General features: G+C 49.7%; 1 protein-coding gene across 4 annotated transcripts in view; it reads left to right on the plus strand.

The window, feature by feature from the left end:
- KIRREL3 (kirre like nephrin family adhesion molecule 3) overlaps positions 1-19,268 on the plus strand; it is a 235,047-nt gene that overhangs the window by 156,138 nt on the left and 59,641 nt on the right. For 3 of the 4 annotated variants that reach the window (XM_052697088.1, XM_052697090.1, XM_052697089.1), the window contains exon 2: positions 11,884-11,961. The exons of the other annotated variant lie outside the window; for it this stretch is intronic. In XM_052697088.1, the coding sequence (XP_052553048.1) occupies positions 11,884-11,961 (78 nt within the window). The remainder of the gene's footprint in view (positions 1-11,883; positions 11,962-19,268) is intronic. 4 annotated transcript variants of the gene reach the window in all.

A 19,268-nucleotide genomic window follows, 5' to 3' on the forward strand; every position in this document is an offset into this window, starting at 1 on the left:
ACAGCAGTAATTACATTTTCCATCACTTTCCCATCAAGAAATAAATGGAAGAAAATCACACCCCAAGTACCAGCACTGACCTTCATTTCAGAAGGCAGCTCATGCTCAGCCAAGCTATCATCCAGCCCTACCATTACCAGGGGCTGCCTGTTCCCTGGGGCTCATTAGGGCTGTAAAGTGGAGCAGCTGCTGGCATTGAAGCCTGCTGGGCACAGGTGTGCAGAAAACCTAAAGGTTCCTTAGAGCCTTTAAAGTTGAAGGAGGCCTCTGAGACCAAGTCCGACTGTCAACCCATCCTTACCATGCCCACTGACCACATCATTTGTGGGAATTGGGATCTATGTGTAGCTTAGCATATATCCTTGCTGCAGGAGACTGGATTTTTTGGGTATGTTCAAGGAACATTTGGGTGGAAGATGCTATCTTGATGCATTTGTACAAGATTTAGGACAGGATCAGGCCCTGGTGCCTTTATTCTTCACCTAGACCTGCCTTGTGCTTGCTGTCTTGCATTTGGAAATAGATGGCAGTAAGAATTGTGTTCAGCTATTTTATTTGTCATAATCTTTCTTAATCTGAGTGTGCAGGAACTGTATTATGCAGCCTAATCATTCACATATATTGTACTGCACTTCCAGCTTTGTGAAAGGCAAAAGCCATCCAGGAGGCAGAAGTACATTAAATGTGCTTCTTGGAGGCTGTACACCTTTTGCTGATGGGCAGAGCAGCTCTGTCTGCCCATCAACAGCTCTGTCTGGTGGCTTTTGCAGACTGCGGGGTCTGCTCCCTCCTGGGGTGTGAGTGATGGAAGGAATGACAGTGCTGCCTGTCCTTGCTTCAGGCAGTGGGTGACAGCACAGCCCTGAGGGGACACCTGCAGCTGCAGGAGGAAGGCGTGGGCAATGGGGTTGTATCAGAGCAGATTGCAGAGGATGTTCAGCCAGAGAGCTGCGCTTCCCTGCATCCCTACTGTCCTTAATAAACACATTTTCCAACTCTGGAAGAGCTGAGTTGCCCCCCACAGGGATTTCCATTCCTAGAAGTGTGGCTCTGTGGTCCCAGAGCGAGCAGAGGGGGAGTTGGAGAGACTCCAGCTTCCTTGGTCACATCATATTTGTTCTCTACATTAGCCAGAAGCACCCTTGTTTATTTCATCAGCTAAATGCTGGAAACCAGCTGCCTGCCTTCCATCGAGACGCTTAATGGTGATGATCATTACTTTCTCTATGGCAGCCCCTCTGAGCGCAGGGCGATGCTGCAGCAGCGCGCAGCTGTTGACCGATGGGTGCCCGGCTGTTCCTATGGCATTTCTGGGCTCTGGTTTTGCTGAGTTGCAGAAGTCCTGAGTTGGAACGTGGCAGCTGCTTCAGGATGCCTGGTGCATGCTGAAATACGGGGTCACTGCCTTCATTTGGAAGCTGAGCAAAGCTGCTGCTCCTTCCTGTTTAGGATATGGGCGTCTAGCAGGGATGGAAAATGGGGATGGAGCCTTTGGGGCGGGGATGGAGCCTTTGGGGCAGGGCTGGGAGGGATGGTGTTTGCTATGGAAGTCTACTTGTGGCACAGAGACACTTCCCTCACAGTGGAAGATCTGCCTGGATTCTGGGGGTGGCTGCTGCTTTAGGATTGTGCGATGAATAATCAGATGTAGAATTTCTACCTGACTTTGATATCTGTTGAACAAAACGTTGGCACAGAGCACTCAGATGCCCGGATTTGTTTTAACTTACAGTTTAGGCTTCAAAAAAATAGTATGAAATAAATTAGCAAATTATCTTGATTGCTCCACTCCTGCCTGCAGCCAGTCAACGCGTTCCAGGTGGAGAGCTTTCTTGCTGGAAAAATGAGCAGAATTTATTTCTTTAGATAAATGGATCTGGGATAAAAGTCGTCTTTATTTTCTTTTTCGTTTTAACTGCAAAGGATGAAAAGTGTCTGTTCTGCTCTTCTGTGCCAGAGATAAAACAGGGAGGAACTTTGCATTGGTGTGCCATTGGCTTTCAAGGAAAAGTTTCTTCCCCCACCCAAACCTCCTCTCCTGCAAGGAGCACCTCGGACTGGAGATCAGAGTGCTGTTTAATGTTCCCATTGCAATGCTGCTGGGTCCCGGCGCTGTCATTCTTGCTGTGTTTCTGTTCCATGCATGCACGCTGCCTTTGATCTCTCTACTTTGTCCTTGTTTTATTTTATACCTCTTCTTTCTTTCCCCATCTCACTCACAGTGGTGGCTTTAGGATGAAGCATCATTTCATTTCCCCAAGGTCCCGCGAGGGCGCCGGCTGCTCTCCTCTGCTGGGTGTCTGCTCTGTGAAATGAACACATTTAGATCCGTGCCCATCCCTACTACACACAACAAATACGAAGATATGAAGCACAGAGGAGATAATACATGGCTGAACCCACCAGTGGTGCCCTGTGGAAGGCAGCTGTGTGTGCACCCAGTGTATTGGGGAAGGCGCACGAAGCAGCTTTGTGGTGAGGAGGACCTGCAGCAGTTGGTTTGGGTGGAACTAACAACAATCTTCTAGCTATAAATGCTACAAGTAAAAGCCAAAATTTGCTTTATGACACCTGCTGTCCAAGGTCCCTTAAAGGCACTGATCCCTGTTGCAGCAGTGGAGGACATTGTTCTGCTGGCTGCTGATGCATCCATCCTGTTCTCCACAGCTGGCCCCATGCCTAATCTTCCATGCAGTACAGGAAACTCATTCCCTTGTTTTATCTCATCTGCCGAGCTCGCAGGAAAGTGAGATTCTGGAGGCTTGACTGGCAGCTGGAATTGGTTTTGTTTGGTTTAAATGAGTCGAGAGCTCAAGCCGAGGCAGGTAATGGACCAGTTCCCTGCCCTGCTCCCTCTGTGGGCACTGCAGCCCTGGCTGCCTGGGTCAGGACAATTTCCAGGTGCAGCCACGCTGACAAGAAGAGCATCCCTTTGAAAATGAGATTTCTTGAATTGCCGTGTGTGGAGCGTGCTCCCTACAAGCTGCTGCTGACCTCGGAGTTGAGCTGTTTGCTCTCTCATGTGAACTCTGCAGTGAAAACATATTAAGGTTCCCCTTTTTCTGTGGCTTGCTTTTTTTCCTTTTTCTCCAGGTATTTAATCTTAGTTTACAGATGAAATGTGCAGTGGAGAAAAAGATGCTAATCACACAGTTACTGCTCTCTGCTCCAGCCACTGAAAAATTTATTACCACCTGCCCTGGATTGGACAGGGCTGTGAGCATCGACATGTTTGTGTCTCTGAGCAGCAGAGAGTTTCAGCATTGCAGCAGGGCACGTTGTTGTGTCCAGCAGGAGATGGTGTGGCTGTGATGCTCTGTAATGCTCTGTGCTCCTCCCTTTGCTGAGAGCAGAGGTGAGAAAAACCCCACACTGTGCTCACAACTTCCATCCCTTGGCCAGGAGTGTCACCACAGCAATATTATGGTGTGTAATGGTAATGGGAGTTGCAGCTCTCCCCACTTCTTGCTTTCTGCCAGGTATTGAGGCAACTGTTGTATTTCAGTGGCTGTGGATGTAGAGGTACCTGCATCTCCAGCTGGGAAGCAGGCACAGGGTGTTGTCATTGAGTTCTGCCAGGCTTTAATGCTGCCAGAGCAGAAGGTGAGGTCAGGAACGGGGTCACAAGCAGGATTTCTCTGGCTCCTGTGGTGTTCTGCCATGCAGCTTTTTGAGGCTGTTGTAATATCGAGCTGCCTCAGAAGCAGGGGGTTTTGACTTCTGCCCACTCTGCCCTCAGCACGTTATTGGACGTGCAGTTCAGAAGTACTCAGACTACAGCTCCCGTGATGCATCTTAAATATACGATTTGCACTTGGCTTTTTGCACGAGCTGTGCTTTTGCTCGTCCAGCCCTTCCTGCAAATGCACTTCCCTGCAGCAGCACGAGACCAGCTGGATGCTGGAGCACATAACCGTTCCACAAAGTGCCTCTCCTGTGGCTGTGTTTGCATATGTTTTTCTCTCTTCTTGTTGTTTTCAAAGAAATTAGGGTATTCTTGTAAAACTTCACACCTTGAAAGTCATCCCCTTAAAACGAAGAACTGCTGAGCAAGGAAATAATTGTCAGCAAGGCACACTTTTGTCTCTCCTGCAGCAATTAACAAACTGAAGCACAGGCTTGGCTGTCTGTCCAATTAAACTCTGGCAAGCTGGAATCCATGATGTGATAATGAAGCAGAGAGTTTTGGAGCTTCTCTGCTTGCTATTTTGAGGATACGGGAGCTTTAGGCTGTCTGGCTGAAACAAAGCCATTGGAAGTAATGGGCTGGACAATCTCACGCCATTACTTTTAATGGGATGGAGAGACTGCGCATTTGGGAGCAGCTTCCTGACACCAGGGGAAGCAGGGGAACCTTTTCACATATATACATGTTATGGCCAATGCTGGGAAATGGCACCCAGCAGGGAAAGGCCAACTGCCTGCAGTAAGTCACAGTGCTTGGTGGCAGACGGGAGGTGTACAGCAGGGGGAGGTGCTCAAGGCATCAGGGCGCAGTTTGGGTATGACGTGTGAGCATAGCTTGGATATTAAGAAACATTTATTCTCTGGAGGAGCAGTGCTGCGCTGGCACAAACTGCGTGGGGTGGTGGGGTTCTGGAACTGCGGGGTCGTGGCACGGTGGGATGGGGGCACAGTGGGCTGAGGTTGGATGCGGGGGTCTCAGGGGTCTTTTCCAACTTTAACGATTCTGAGTCTGAAGCAAAGTGGGGTTGGGTGGAACCCTACAGGCCACCAGCCCCAACCCCTGCCATGGGCTGGCTACCAGCAGATGAGGTGATGCAGGCCTATCCGTGGCCTTGGGCACCTCCAGGGATGGGGCACCCACAGGTCCTGTACGTAATGGTTGGGGAACTGTGGTGTGTGGGATTCCTGCTGCTCTGTGCGCTTCATGTGACATGAGGGCAGGAGCAGGGTGCAAGGTTCCTCCCGTATCCATCTCCTGTGATTCACCCTCCTGCCATTTGCCTGCAATAATTGTGCCTGTATGCACAGAAGCAGTTTCTAATGTTCTAGTCTGGTGTTGTGTGTGTTCCCTGTGGTGGGATTGAATCTGCTGCTGCTGGGGTCTGAAGGAGTGCAGTTAGGACAGAAATCAGCCTCCCACAGCCTGACATTTGCCCTCTTGCTTTCCTTTTTCCAGCTGCCAAATGTGGCCAAAGGTCTCTGTCAGCGTGCAGAGAAGCTCAGTGTCCCAGCCAGAGCAGGAGAGGACAGAGCACGCTGTTTAGCAAAGCCCTTCCGTCCCATAGTTTCTTCCCATGCCCCCTAATTGGGGTCTTGTTTTTGCCAGCAGGCAGAGACCTGTTTTCCTGCTGCCCTGTCCATCTCAGCACAGTGTGTTCTTTGAGCAAGTTTCAGCAGAAGGGAAAAAGCAGGCTACAGTGAGGTCCTGCACCTCTGGATGGAACCCATCCCTCCAGATGCTGCTCCTGCAGCCACGCTACTCACCTGCACCAAGTAGGCACCACTTCCAGCAGTGAGGTTCCCCATGGTGTTTATGCTGCCGTTTAAGCTGCCTAAGGGCTTCAGTAAATCAGGAGGGGATCACCTGTATATAAAACCTGCCCTGGGGTGATGTGTTCACATCTTCTGGTGGTGGGATGAGGGGGAGGCCCAGGAGGGGATGGTTTGGCACAGGAATGCTGCACTGTGTCCTCCCTGCCTGCCTCCTCACCTCACAAGTTTGCTGAAATTGCTGAGGCTTGGCAAGGAGGGGAAAATAAAAAGGAAGCTGAAAAAAGCCTCGGATGCACAAGAATTGCAGGCGTGCTGTGAGGTAACCGGCAAATACAATTTAATTATAAGATACACGGCAGTAATGGCATTTGCGAGGCTGGAGCATGATTTCCCAGTAATAGACAGACTGCAGGGTTCCCTGCCTCTGTCATCGCAGCCTCACATGAGAGCACAACTGCACTCATGCTTCCCATGCCTTTGGAGGGGCTTAAAGGGCCCTTCTTGGGCTTGCTCCAGGTAGCTGTGTTGCGTGCTAAGGGCTTGGAGAGGGGTGGCAACGGGCTTGGTAGGAGGAGCTGGGGGCTGTGGGGCAGCAGGGCTTGGTGCTGAGCTCTGGGGTCAGGCAGAGGGTGGCTGTGCTTGCTGGGTGTTTCCAGCACTTGTTCTTTGCCCGCTCTCCTGAAGGGAATGGCTCAGCTGCTTTCCAGGTGGAGGAGCTGCTGATCCAGAGCACTGCAATGGATGTGACCTTTACAGCACTGTGGTTTTATTTTTCTCATTTTTTGCTCCAGTGTGTCCACAATCTGTCAGAGTCACGTGGGGACTTAAGGACTCGTTGCAAAGTGTTTCCATTTGCCAAGCTCAGCAGCGGTGTTATGGGGTGCTCTGATAGGGCTGGTACACCTGCTTTCTGCAGGCTTCCTGACCTGTGTGCAAACGTGGCTCTTTGTGCTGGCAGAGCACTGAATGTGTTTGCTGTGTCAGTGTGAGATGGTCCTGCTGGGCTCCAGGATGTTGCCATGCTGGGTGTGCAGCTCATTGCTTGGGTCACCGTGGGGCACGCAGGGGTCCTGCAGCAGAAGAGCAATGATGAAATGAGAAAGCTGAGTGCACAGTGATGACATTAGTCTGCAGAGAAAGCTCTCCATTCTGAAGAACCCAAATAGCTGGATCTTGCATCTTTCTCCCTGTCAGTTTTGTCCTGAGCTTTTTCATTCAGATTTCAAAGCAGTTTCAGGAGCAGGTCTGTATGGTGTGCGTTGCTGGTGCAGCACAGCCAGCTGTCCCCAGCACCCAGGCAGCTTTTGTGGCCCTAACAGCACCTGGCTGTAGTCAGCAAAGGGGATCTGAGCAGCACAGGTCTTCTGCTGGAAGGATGGGTTGGATGGGGCACTTGGCAGTTCCAGGGCCACAACCTGGAAAAGCATTCAGAAAGAAAAACAGGGGATGCATGGGGAGGAGTTGGTCCAATTCTATGACCTAATTCTATAACCTGCACGCCATGAGGTTATAAGGAACGCTGTGGGATGGACGCCAACCTGCACATCTCCCCTTGCTGGAGCCACCAGCAGGAGGCACTGGGAGCACGGCTGGTGGCAGCTCCTTGCTGTTGCCCAGGGCAGCCCCCACCTCCATCGGGCTGAGTGATGCTTTGAGGGGGGACAGGGCAGCCTGGCTGCCTTGGTACGAACCTGAGTCCCTCTGATATTGTTACTGCTTAAGAGAACACTGTTTCTATGTAACCTTTCATTGGTTTCTTTTGAATAATACAAACGCCTATGAATGTTACGGCTTTGACAAGGGGAAATTCAGTGTTTTTCCTGCGTGCCAGCTTTAGTTACAGTGTGGAATTGCTGCCACAAGACCTTGTCAAAGCGAGGCATTGAAGAGGGTTTGACTGGTGCAAATGTGTTCCTGTTTATGCAAGGAACTTCAGGTACTGAGCGCTCTCTCACTCTGGGGTAAATTGCTTTTTGCTGTAGCAGCTTCTTCAGAGCTCTTTGTTTCTCCCTGCTGGGAGCAGCTTTCAGTGGCCTGCTATGGGAGCAGAGCTGGTGTTTGGGGAGCCCTCCTTATCACGAGGCTCCTCAAATTGTGGTGGTGCTGGTGGCCTTCAGGACGACTCCAACCCACTGCAGAACGGCCCTCCTGCACAGTTGCATTTCGCACCTCGGAGCAATGAGCTGGCAAACACCTCTGCTCCATCTGTTTTCCTTCATTGATGGATTCTTCTGAAGTCAGATTGTGGTCCCACAGGGACACACTCAACTAATCCTCCGCTTTTAAGATTTTATTTGTGCAATAAATGGATGACAAGGTGGTTTGCAAGTACATAACACAATAAATGGGTTTATAAATGCAACTTTTCTGCAGAGCGCTGTGGAATAAAATACAATATCGCTACAGCATTTAACACTGATCTTTACCTCATTCATATTTCAAGCAGTAATGTGCCCATTTTCTCATCTGGGAAGCCTCTTTGGTTGTTTTTTAATACATTTTTATAAATTAACCAGGCACAGATTTAATAACAACTTGCATTCATACAGCTTGTTCATCTCGGAGGATCATGGATTGCTTTGCAGCCCTGATGGTAGAACACACCCATGGTGTGCTGGAGGATCCGTTTGCCCTCTGTCAAAATGAGGAGATGGTTGGGATGGCTGGGCTTTGTTTGTGGGTGAAGGGAGGAAGCTTGAATGCAAGCCTCACAGCAGGAGAGCTGGGCAGGGAAGGATGCAGTGCGCCTCAATGGCACCCAGAGCAAAGCACTATGAAGAAGAGGTCATGGGAACATCTGGGGCATCTGCACCATTAGCAGAGCACAGTGCTGGAAGGCAGCGCTCTGGAAAGCAAAGAAAATGCTCCTTCACACCTTTCTTCCAACTTCTGGAATGCAAATGACTGGCTGTGCATCAAGACAAGAGGCTTCCAAGCAGGGACGTGGTTTCTCAACCAATGCATTTCTAAAAATGAAAGTTGTGGCTCTGAGATGCTGTTGGAAAAATATTTACTGATAGCAAACCATCACCTCTGCAGAAGGAAAACTGGGGGAAATGGAAAAACATGATATTTATTCTGATACAACATTTTTAAGATTTAATTTAAGAGACCAGCTGTTTCTGCTTCTCTTATAAGAGCTTAATTGGTATATAATAGCACAGTTAATTAAATACAAATCAATAGTTTAAAACAGCTAATTGATATTTAATATGTATGGGAAAATATAACTTAGTTATAATATAATTACCTCAATATTAAATAAGCAATGGAATTGCAATTATGCCTTTACAGTGATTATAAAGTTTATCGTTCTTTAATAAACTTGCAATTAGACAGGATGAACTGAAAAATTATTAAACAGGTATTATTGGGCTATTAAACATTTATTGTCATTCCTGGTGGGATACAGCCACACAATAGTACACATTATGGCTGTGTTTACAAACCTTCGTTACTCCTTTGCAGATTTAGCCTTTAATGTTCTGTTATCAGAAACTTGGATCCCTCTCTGACTTGTGGGTGGGCGAATTGCTTTGAGAGAGAAAGGAAATGGCAAACGATGAGGGAAAGGAGAAAAGCATTGAGAGTTTGGACCAGGGAAGGGAGCTGTACTTCGAAACCAGGTTGGCCTCCCCTGGTGTCCGAGCTGTGTGAAATGTCCTGTTACAGGAGTTGCTCAGAGGCTGAGCCAAGCTCACTCCTTCCTTTCTTGTGCTGGCAGTTGCTTTGTTGTTCCTTGCTGCCCTGATGCTTTAGGATTGCTTTTCCTTTGTCCAGGTGGCTCTTCTGCAGGCTTTGGGATGCATCAATGGGAGTAGTTCTCAGAGTGAGTCAGATGTGCTTCTGCCACGTGTTGTCCAAGTGAGACGTTTGTGCTCACGCCTTGCCAAAGTAGCCAAGCTGATAAAGCTCAACTGTAATTCACTCTACTGTGCTGGAAAAAAAACTAACTATCGCTGCATGGAAGTGGATGGGATTTGTTTCAGGAGATGGATGCCATGCATGGGTTAGAATGTTCATTTTTCCATGGTATCCCAGCAGGGGACTTTAAAATGCTGGGGTATCTGCTTCACTATTAATGTTCCAGGTAGCTGATAAAGCCATGAATTGGTGAGGCATCCTTAGGCATCAGCGTCACCTCAAAGTGTTTTACCTCTTCAAGGCACTGTCAGGTATTTAAAGGTGCCTTTAGCTGTAAAGATTTCTGCATATTCTCACAAATTTCTGGTATGAATTATTGCAATGCGGTTCTCCTTTCATCATGGGATATCAAAGTCTTTTATAAGCATTAATTATAGCACCCCTCAGGGAGGCGCTCGGACGATCGGCACCCAAACCAGCTCCGCATGGGGAGCAGCTCAGATCTCACTTGGAGCTTCCTTCCCTCCTGCAGGGTGAAGCTGTGCTTTGGGTTCCTGGGGCAGCAGCACCATCACCTTGGGCAGTAACCCCCTGCCATCTCCCCTAATGCACAGACTCCTTCTTGGGCATGTTTCTCTGTGCAGTTGGAAGGTGAGAGCTGGGCTGCTGAGTTCTGGGTGCTTTGGGTTGATACAAGAACGGAACTAAAGCCTCATGGAATGGTTTGGGTTGGAAGGGACTTTAAGGATCATCTCGTTCCACTGTGTTGCTCCTTTTTCTACTCTTAAGCCTCTGTCTCAGCTCTGATATCTTCTGCGTTGCCTCTTGCAGAACTTTACGGCAGCCTCTGCCATTCCAGGTCTCTGTGACCAGGAGAACCCACACGTGTCCATGATGAACGCCTGAATTAGCAAGATAGCAATGCTGGCTGGCTCAGCTCTGCTGTGAACTGTGCTGCCTTGTGTGACACTAATCTAATTGTGTTGTTTTAATTATGCCTCGATACCTCAGCGCTCATTGAAGGCTCGATTGGAATCGATGCTATTTGTCTTTCCTATCAATTAAGACATAAGCGTGTTGCTGGCTCTGTGTTAGCAGAGGGAGGCTGGGAAGGCTGTCAGCAGCTCACGGCTGATGCATGTGGGGTGGCTGGCTCTGTGGGATCCCCAGCCAGAGCTCTTACTGGTGTTTGCAGCACAGCCTCTGCTGAATGCCTTTCAGCCGGACCCGTTGGGAGCACTGAACTCTAATGCTCTGCAAGTTGATGTCTTTCTGGGTGTATTTGCAGCTGTGCAGAGGGCTGGATTCTGCCTCTGCATCAGATAGGAGATGGCTGCTGTCTGCCTGGTGCTGATGGGTATGACTGAGTCAAGAAGCTGCTGAGAATGTGGGTGTTTGCTTTGCCTGCCTGAAAATGCCTGATCTTTGAGCACCCTCATCTGAGTTGATCCCCCCCTTCCCCTTTTATGGCCAGTGAGAGAGCTGTGGGCACCTCCAGCATCCTTGAGAGGCTGCCTGGGGATACCCTCTTGGATACTACTTTAGGTGGCAGTGTGGATTAAAGGTGCAATTAAATTTCAGCTGACTTTAATCATCTCAAGAGACATCCATCTGCATGAGCGCTGACTTCAGTGGGATTGCACACAGCCTTTCTTTCTTCTGCAGGCTGACATCGCCTCTGATGGGAGCCTTAGAATCAGAAGCTGTTGGTTCTTGTGAGATGGAGCCTGGTTCTGTTAGGGAATTCTCCTTACCTTGTCCTCCTGCTCATGCCCTGGTGTCACAAAGCATCTCTGTTTTCTGCATTTCGGCTCTAGTTCTGCCCCAGGTGCTGAGGAGGATTCAGACGCTCCTGCCTGGGTGCCCCATCAGCACTGGGGAGGAGCCGCACACCTCCATACAGAGCCGTATGCATCAAGCTGTCTTCCTGCACGTCCTGCAGCACTAGGCGACTTTCCTGCTCTGACAGACACAGCCCAGACCTGCAGTTCATCTCCAGGGACCTGAAACCCCTGCACAGCTCTGCGCAGCACCGCCTCATCACTCCCATCCCGCTGCCCCACCGCCTCCCCCTCCCGTGCCGATCCCACACGCTCCATCCTGGCTGAGCGGGGCTCTATGGAGGCTGCATTAAGCAAACATCAAAGGGGCTTTGATCAGCGAGGCCCTGCAGAGCACGGCAGCCCCCGAGGAGTGCGCCGGGGCGGCAGTGGGGACGCACTACCTTGATTTCCCCCTCTGTGACACAATTTGTTTGAAGAATGGAAGCTGTCCGCCGCCAAGATGCGCCTAGGCAAACACACAGCCTGCTTCTGGAAGAGCCACACTCAGTTCTTTCTCTCTTGGTTACCAGAAAGCCCCATTAAGGAATCAAGGCATCAAAGGTGTAGGCATCCTCAGTATGGAGCACTTCTCTGCTTGTAGGGCCACCTGTGTGTTTCCAGCCCTCAAGCCTTGGCTAATCTTCCCTTTTGAGGACTGCATCCCAGTTGCTGCACTGCTCCCCACGCACTCGCTCCTGTCCCCAGCCTTCTAACGCCCCTCTCTCTTCTCTTGCAGAACTGGGGCTCCCAGGAAGAGGATGCTGCCTAGTGCTGGGGTTCATGTACAAGGAGAAGTACCGCAGGATGACTGAAGGTGAGCGGCTTTCCCACCTTCTCTTCATCCTTCCTCCTTAGTGGTCTCATCACGGAGGTTCACTGTTGCTAGGAACAGGTTCTTGCTTGTCCCAAGGAGAAAATCCTTGTTCCCTTTTGTTTTCTGAAGCATCTTAATGGGCAAAGATAGGAGAGGAGCAGTAAAAGGAGAGCAGGAGTCTGATACCTCTATTCATCCCCCACCCACTGTCTTCTCCTGTGGATTTGTCTCACAGGAGGCTCTTTCAGCACCCAGTCCCTGTATTCTGGTTTTCATTCTGCCCTTCAACTGGATACATCTGGCCCTACTGGAGAGGTGCTCAGGCTATCATCACCCTAATGCCCTTGAACTGCGACGTCCTAGAGCTTGTGTGGGCAACCTTGGCAAATGAATGCCCTTCTAATTAGTGACACTGAGAAGCAACTGAGAGTTGGGCTTAGCCTTGCTGTGTTCAAAAGCTGATGGAGTTTGCTTGGGCAAATCTCTCACCTGGGGTCAGGGCTGCTGTGCCCTCTCAAAAGCATCACTGTTTTTCTTGTCAAACCCCTGCACTGAGGCAGAGATGTCTCTAAAAAATTTACCTGTTTTAAATTCTGGTCATCCCCCAGGTGCTTTATGAGCATTGATTAATCCATAGAAACACCATAAATAATTATGAAGCATAATAACTAAACAAAAACCATTTATGCTTGGAAGGATTGGCATCCCTGCTGCTGGCAGCACTGTTGCTTGGCTGCTTTCTTTGAAGCAGCCCCATCTCTGCTGAATGTGGGGTTTGGGGGAGGCCCCTTCCAGGGGAAGGTGCATCGTGGTGATGCGTTGGGGTTTTGCTCAACCTGAGCAGGGCCAAGCTGCTTTCAGCCCTTGTTTTGGAGGTAGATAGGAAATGGCTTGGACGGAGGAGTGCTGACATGCCCTGCTGTGCATTTGTTCCTCAGAGCAGGGCAGGGAGCAGCCAGCAGCTGGCTGCAGGAAGCCTTGTCTGCACGAGAGCAAAGGGTGCATTAGCTTGCAGGGGACGAAGCTCCAGTGGAGACAAGCTCATGGCTTGAATACCAGCTATGAGATCAAAGGTTCCCTTGGTTCCCCAGGAGCCCTGAGACTGAGATGATAACATGGGGAAAGCGCTTCGCAAGTTTTCACCTCATGTTTGTTAATTATCCTGTGCTTTTTAAACATTGATTAGAATATTTTTTTAACTGGGTGGCACTGCCCCTTGGGTGCAATGGGAAGGTGCAATCCCTTGATGGTTTTGGGTCCTTCAAGCTTCCCAGGGATGCTTGTAGGTGCCACTTGAGGGCATCTCAGTGCACCCTGTGGCACTGCTCCAGCCTGGCAGGGACATTGCAGAGCAAACCCTTTGGCTTTTAGGCAGAGAACAAAGCCAGATGAAAGGCACAAAATGAAGCCTTTGTGTGGGGAAGGGAACAAAGCAATGAGTTTCTGGCCCCTGCAGACTGCAGGGCTGTGACGTTTAAAGGTACAATCTTCCAAAAAGAACACAGGGGATTTCCATGGCTACAAAGACCGCCCTGGACTTGTTTTCACTCAAGATGGCTCTGAATGACAGGTGCAGACATGAAGCCTCCTGCAATCCAGGCTGTATGGTGTGGGCTGAGCAGTGATGGGAGCCAAGGGGGTTTCGGTGTGCGGCTGTCCCAGGGCAGCCCCTGCAAGCAACTTCTGAGCCATTCTCTAGGAGGGGTAAGGAGTAGGACAGCTTCCCCTTCGTGTCTTTGTCAAATTAGAGCTTTTTTTCCTTTATTGTATTGTGATCGTAATGAACAGCCCTATTTGTAATAGCAGTGTAGCTGGAGGAGTTGAAAGCAGAAGTAGGCAGTGGGGCAATCGGGTAATTATGAGGTATGGGGTCTTCGTGGTAGTGGAAATGGGTAATTACAGTGCAGCATTACCTTCCTGTCACTTAATGGAGACATCTACAGAGTGGGCTTCAGAGGTAGAGAAGCACAAGAGAACTTTGAGCTGGTGTCAGCTGCACCAAGCCCTACTGCAGCTGACCCTGGTAAGAAGCAAAAACAAATGTCCAAGAACTCACCTCTGTTAGTGTTACTGTTAGTTAACTTGTAGCATAGAATCGCTTAGGCTGGAGAAGACAGGTCATGAGGTCATAGAGTCCAACTGTTAACTTAGCACAGCCAAGCCTATTGCTAACGCACGTCTCTAAGCACCACATCTGTGAAACACCTCCAGGTATCAGCTCTTCATACAACCATGTATCAACATGTATCCTGAAAATCTGGTCTGGAGAATGTGTGTAACAGCTCTCTGAAGCATGCAACAGGAAAGCAGGCAAGGTTTGGGTGTGATTTGGGGCACGCAGAGGAAGGGGATGCCCTGCTGTGGCTGCCACATGCCTGTCCCTTTGCTGTGATGGACATGTACCTTGTTGGCATGCTAGGAGTGCTGTTTGCTGAGCTGTGTGTCAAAATGGAGCTGGTGACAGTTGCAGACAGAGGTAGAGCTGTCTGTGAGCTGCAGTGATGGCCTTGCAATAGAGATACTTTAGAGTTAATCCTCCACCATCTGTCTTCATTCTGCTAATAACCCACTCAATCAGTTGCTGCTGACTGTTAGCATTCAGAAACAGATACTGGCAGGAGCAGGCACATGGGGCTGGATTCCACCCCAGCCATGGTGGTGGGTCAGCAGGGCTGCACCCTGGGGATCCCAAAGCTCATGGCCATAAGGCAGAGGTCCTGCTGTGCTGGGCTGCCCTGCGTTTCCCAGGTGGAATGCAGGTGAGCATAAAGGTTGCACTGCTGTAGTCCCAACAACAAGCAACTCTGGCCAGCTTGAGAACTGGGACTGGTTTTCTGTTCCCTCTTCCCCTCCCGTTCAGTTGGCTTCCCAAAGCTGGCAGTCTCTGAGCTCAGATGTAGGGGCTGTGCTGCAGGACCCCTTCCTGCCCATCCACCACTCTCCACTGGGGTTGCCAAGGGCAGGATTTCACCTCTCCTGCTGTTTTCCTTCATCCCTCCTTCCTTTGACTTCTCACCATATTTAACATGAGTCATTAGCAGGCGTCGCTGCAGCAATTATGGCACTTTTTGCCTGTCATTCATAAAGCTACTAACAGGAACGATGGAGCACTCAGTGTCATTCTGTGCCTTCACCACCTGCTCCCAGCAACCACCAACTGCTGGAGGTCCCTTTTTGGAGGCACTGGTGGCTCTGGGGTCCCTCTGTGTATTCCCCTCCACTGTGACAGCTTATCCCACCGTACAGCTGCCTCCTGCTGCATGGAGCAGTGTCTTGGAGGGGGTTTTTGGTCCTCAACTTCCCTATCTCCAGTCTGCAGATAGGTTTCGGTTCTGCCCAGGCGCAGGGAGGGAGTCATGTATGCATATGAAAGCTGTTTTTATGGCTTATAATTATCTCGTACCCATCCTTAGAATAATTATAGCTCCTCCATTATTAATAATTGGAATTCCAGTCCTTGTCATAGATCACAAAATGGAGAGGAAGCTCAACCCAGGGTTTGCATAATGTACCTTGGTCTCAATTGAGTAATTGGTAAAATGGTGAAAATCGTTAGTTTTCCTCCATTCCTTGGTGCTGGAATTAGTGAGATATTAGTGCAATTAGCCACTGCTTCCATTTGAGGCTGCAATCATTTGGTTGGTAATTTAGAATAAATGTAAAAGCCCACTTGTGCTGCTGAACAGAGCATTTGTCCTGTTTAAAAGTATCTAATGGGGTGGCTGTCATCTAAGCAAGATACATTTGACCCATTTCAATTTGTTTCCCTTTTAATCTGCTATCTGTTTTCCTGGATCTTTTTTTAATAAAAACATAAAGAAGGGAACGAGTGAGTGAGACCAAAGAGGGAGAGAATAGAAGCATCATAGATCTGGAGTTTATCATAAGCCAGAGTAACTTGAAATCAAGCCTGTTAAACGGCAGAAAGCAATAAAAAGCAAACACTGTTTGGAGATCATTTAAAGGGCCGAGTGACTTGTCAATGAAAGGTTGCTCTGTTCGACTGCTCCTTAATAGCTTCTCAGAGGGAATCTGCAGCTCTTGCAAGAAGGAAGGCTGCAGCAGCTCTGTGCTGGGGCAGGAGGTGGGGGAATCCAGCACCGAGAAGCTGGAAATGGGAGGCAAGGATTTAAACCCGAAATGGGCTTTGGGCTTTAAAATGTGTCCTAAATATGAAAGCCTTGGATCTACTGAGGCTGGAAGCTTTGCTGTCAGTTGGGCACAGATCAATAGCACTGTGCTCTCCTCCATCAGAGAGTTCTGTGCTTTCCCTCCCACAGGCTGAGCATCCTTCCAGGGATTGTCTGATTCAAAGCTCATTGCTGTCAGGCTCCATATTGCTGCCTGGAGAGCAACCAGCTGGGGCTCTGGGCTGGAGTCCCTGCTGTGTGGGGACAAATGGCTTGTTCAGAGGAGCTGGCTGTGTTCTGCTCCAAATGTCTCTGCTTGAACACCACTTCTGCTGCCTGCAGTAGTTCAAAGTGGGTTCAGTGAATGCTTCCTGCCAGGAAAACGTCCTATTAGAGTGGCACTGAGATGCGGTGACGTATTTGTGCCACCCAGCAGCAACCCAGTAAGGCTGCTTCTGCCTCAGAATTGCTTGGATTTATGAGGTGAGATCCTGAGGGTGACTTAGCAGCAAAGACTGAGTGTGAATTCTCTTCAGTCCCAAGGACAAATCAGAGCCAACCCTCTTATCCCAGGAGAAGCAACTTGAGGGTGCCAGCATCTTCTCATTCCTCACCCAACAAGGTTTGGACAAGGTGCAGGACACTTGGCATCGGCTTGGGATTGGGGCATCCCACTGTGTTTTGCTAAGAGCCCCCTGGAAAGTAACCCACTGGGATCAACTGCAGCTGCTTTCCAAAGCACACTGCAGGATCCTGTGCAAGTTTTGCACTGCTGACTCTGCTGTCATCACCAATAAAGTACTGTGTGCTCCAGGGTTTGGCAGCTCTGTGATAGCAAGGCTTGCCTTACCCGAGCCCTGTCACTCGTGTCTGCCCACAAAGACACAGTCACAATTGATTAGGGCAGGCATCTTCCCATGTAAGCCACATCGGGCCTTTTGTTCTTCATCTACAGAGGCTCTTGAGACAGGAGAGGAGAGTAGATGGAGCAGGCACTGGAGTGGTTGTTAGAGATGCAGTGTGATCAACAGAGGTCTCATTGACACTTCTTCTGTGTCTGTTAGCTCAGCGGGGTGAGGATGAAACTCAAATCCCAGGAAAAGCAGCAAACACATCACTGCTCCGTGTCAGAAGGGAGGGATCCGAGTGCCCACGTTCAGGTGGTGGGAAGCTCCTGCCTTCGGGTTTCTCCCTGCCTGTGGGGAGGCAGGCTGGGTTTCGTCCTTGCTGCTGAGATGGTCTGCTGTGCTTGTAGTGAAGCTGAGCAGCTCCATTACTGCTGCATTATTGCTGGTTATATTGCTGGTACCAAGCTGGTGAGATGATACAACTGTAGAAAGGTTTGAGTTGGAAGGGGCCTCAACGATCACCTGGTTCCAGCCCTGCTGCTGCAGGCAGGGTTGCCCGTCACTAAATTGGGCATGCAATCAGATTGCCCAGAGCCTCATCCAACGCAGCCTGTGGTTCTATGGAAACGGTGGTGGTGTAGCAGTTAATGGTCTGAGGATGTAATTTTATCTGTTGAATTTTTTGACTAGTGCTTCCCTACAGCATTAAACTGAGACTACTTCCTCACTTCCCAAGTGCTTGTGCTCTTCAGGAGCTGCTGCTGCTCCTAAGGAGCCTGCGGGGCATGAGCACCACGTGCATCCCTTTGGTCTTCTATGGATGCTGCAGGGCTGTGATGTCAATAAGCACAGACTGATATCTCAGGGTGGGTGCAGAGCGTCCTGGCTGTTTGAATCCCACTGTCCTTGCGCAGCTCTTTATGTCCTTTGCAATGCTTGAAGTGGGACGAGCATCTAAGGAACGCGTAGCAAAGTGCTGGGAAGAATCCTGTAAGATTCATATGGAAAAGGGCAGAGATAAGTCTACGTGCTTCATCCTCCCTGTGAAGTCTCTTTGTTGATGGCTTTGCTGGGTCTGCAGTGGTTTATTTTTCCAGCATCAGGGGGCAGTGGGGAACTAAAGGCGATATGAGCTGCTGTCTGAAGGTAGTGACTGCAGCTTCTCATCTCCGTGCTGCCTCCAGGCTACCTGCAGAGTTTGCCTTTGAGCTCATGGATTTGTTGATGGTTCTCCCCTCCCTGCAGAGCTGCTGCTGCAGCCCAGGGCTATTATTCAGCTTTCCTTCCTCGGTGTCTGCAGGGACTCTGCTGCAGAGGTGGCTGACAGCTGGATTTCATCAGCAAAATGGGTCACAGTGCTGACATGGTGTCCACCAGAGCCGAACCTGGACATGCAGCCTGGCTCTGCTGTTAAGCCAAGTGCTGATGATGCTGTGAATCCTCCTGTAAGCTCTCATGGTGTGGTGCTTTGGGGATAGGAGGGTGTCAGTGTATCCTGGGGCCTGGAGGAGACTTCTTTACCTCTCTTGGGAGTCCTTGATGTTGCGTGTGGCAGGTGCCCATCCCTGCCCTGGACCTATGGCACACACGTGCAGGCTCATTTGGGACTGAGATTCACAGACTGGAGCAGCAAATCATCACCATGTCACCACAGCTTAGAATAATTTCAGTTAAATTTCAGTTGCAGCCTTTTAAGTCCCACTCAGAGAGATGTGCTCTACATTGATTGACAGCCAGGCGACAACAGCAGAAGTAAATCTCGGTGCACCCAGGGACAGGAGCTTGCTGGGAGCTCCGTGCCCAAGCTGGGCTGTGGGATGGGAGCTGAGTGTGGGTGCCGAGGAGATGGAACACTCTGGTGTTGCAGCACAGGTCTGCTGCTTTGGCATGCTGTGAAGAAATCCAAAGTCAAGGTGCAGAAGCTGCATTGCCCACTGGGTTCCCTGGGTTAGGTCACAGAGCATCACCTCTGCTCTGCAGCGCAAACCTTTCTTTCTGGAGTAGTGAAAGAGTGCTGTATTTCACAGTTCTAACAACAAACTGGGTTTCAGCCCAATACAAAATGATCCTGTTCCCATTTTGCAGCTTGGCATTGAGTGAAAGGTGCTGCAGTGAAATACCCTCCTTTGTTTGGGTTGGCTTTTCTTCTAAATCCTTCTGCAAATCCTTTCTCATCGTAAGGAAATAGCAAAATATTGTTGGAAGGCATCAAGCTGAATGTGGCAAGTCCTGTTCTGTCTCCCCCTGAGCGACGTGTGGTGTTTGGCCAAAGCCTGCCATCTGTATTCAGTAAATAAAGTCCCTCAGCAGCCTTTGGGCTGAGACTGAT

Source organism: Tympanuchus pallidicinctus, unplaced genomic scaffold (assembly GCF_026119805.1).
Source record: "Tympanuchus pallidicinctus isolate F22 unplaced genomic scaffold, pur_lepc_1.0 scaffold30, whole genome shotgun sequence".
In the NCBI taxonomy this organism is placed as follows: Eukaryota; Metazoa; Chordata; class Aves; order Galliformes; family Phasianidae; genus Tympanuchus; species Tympanuchus pallidicinctus.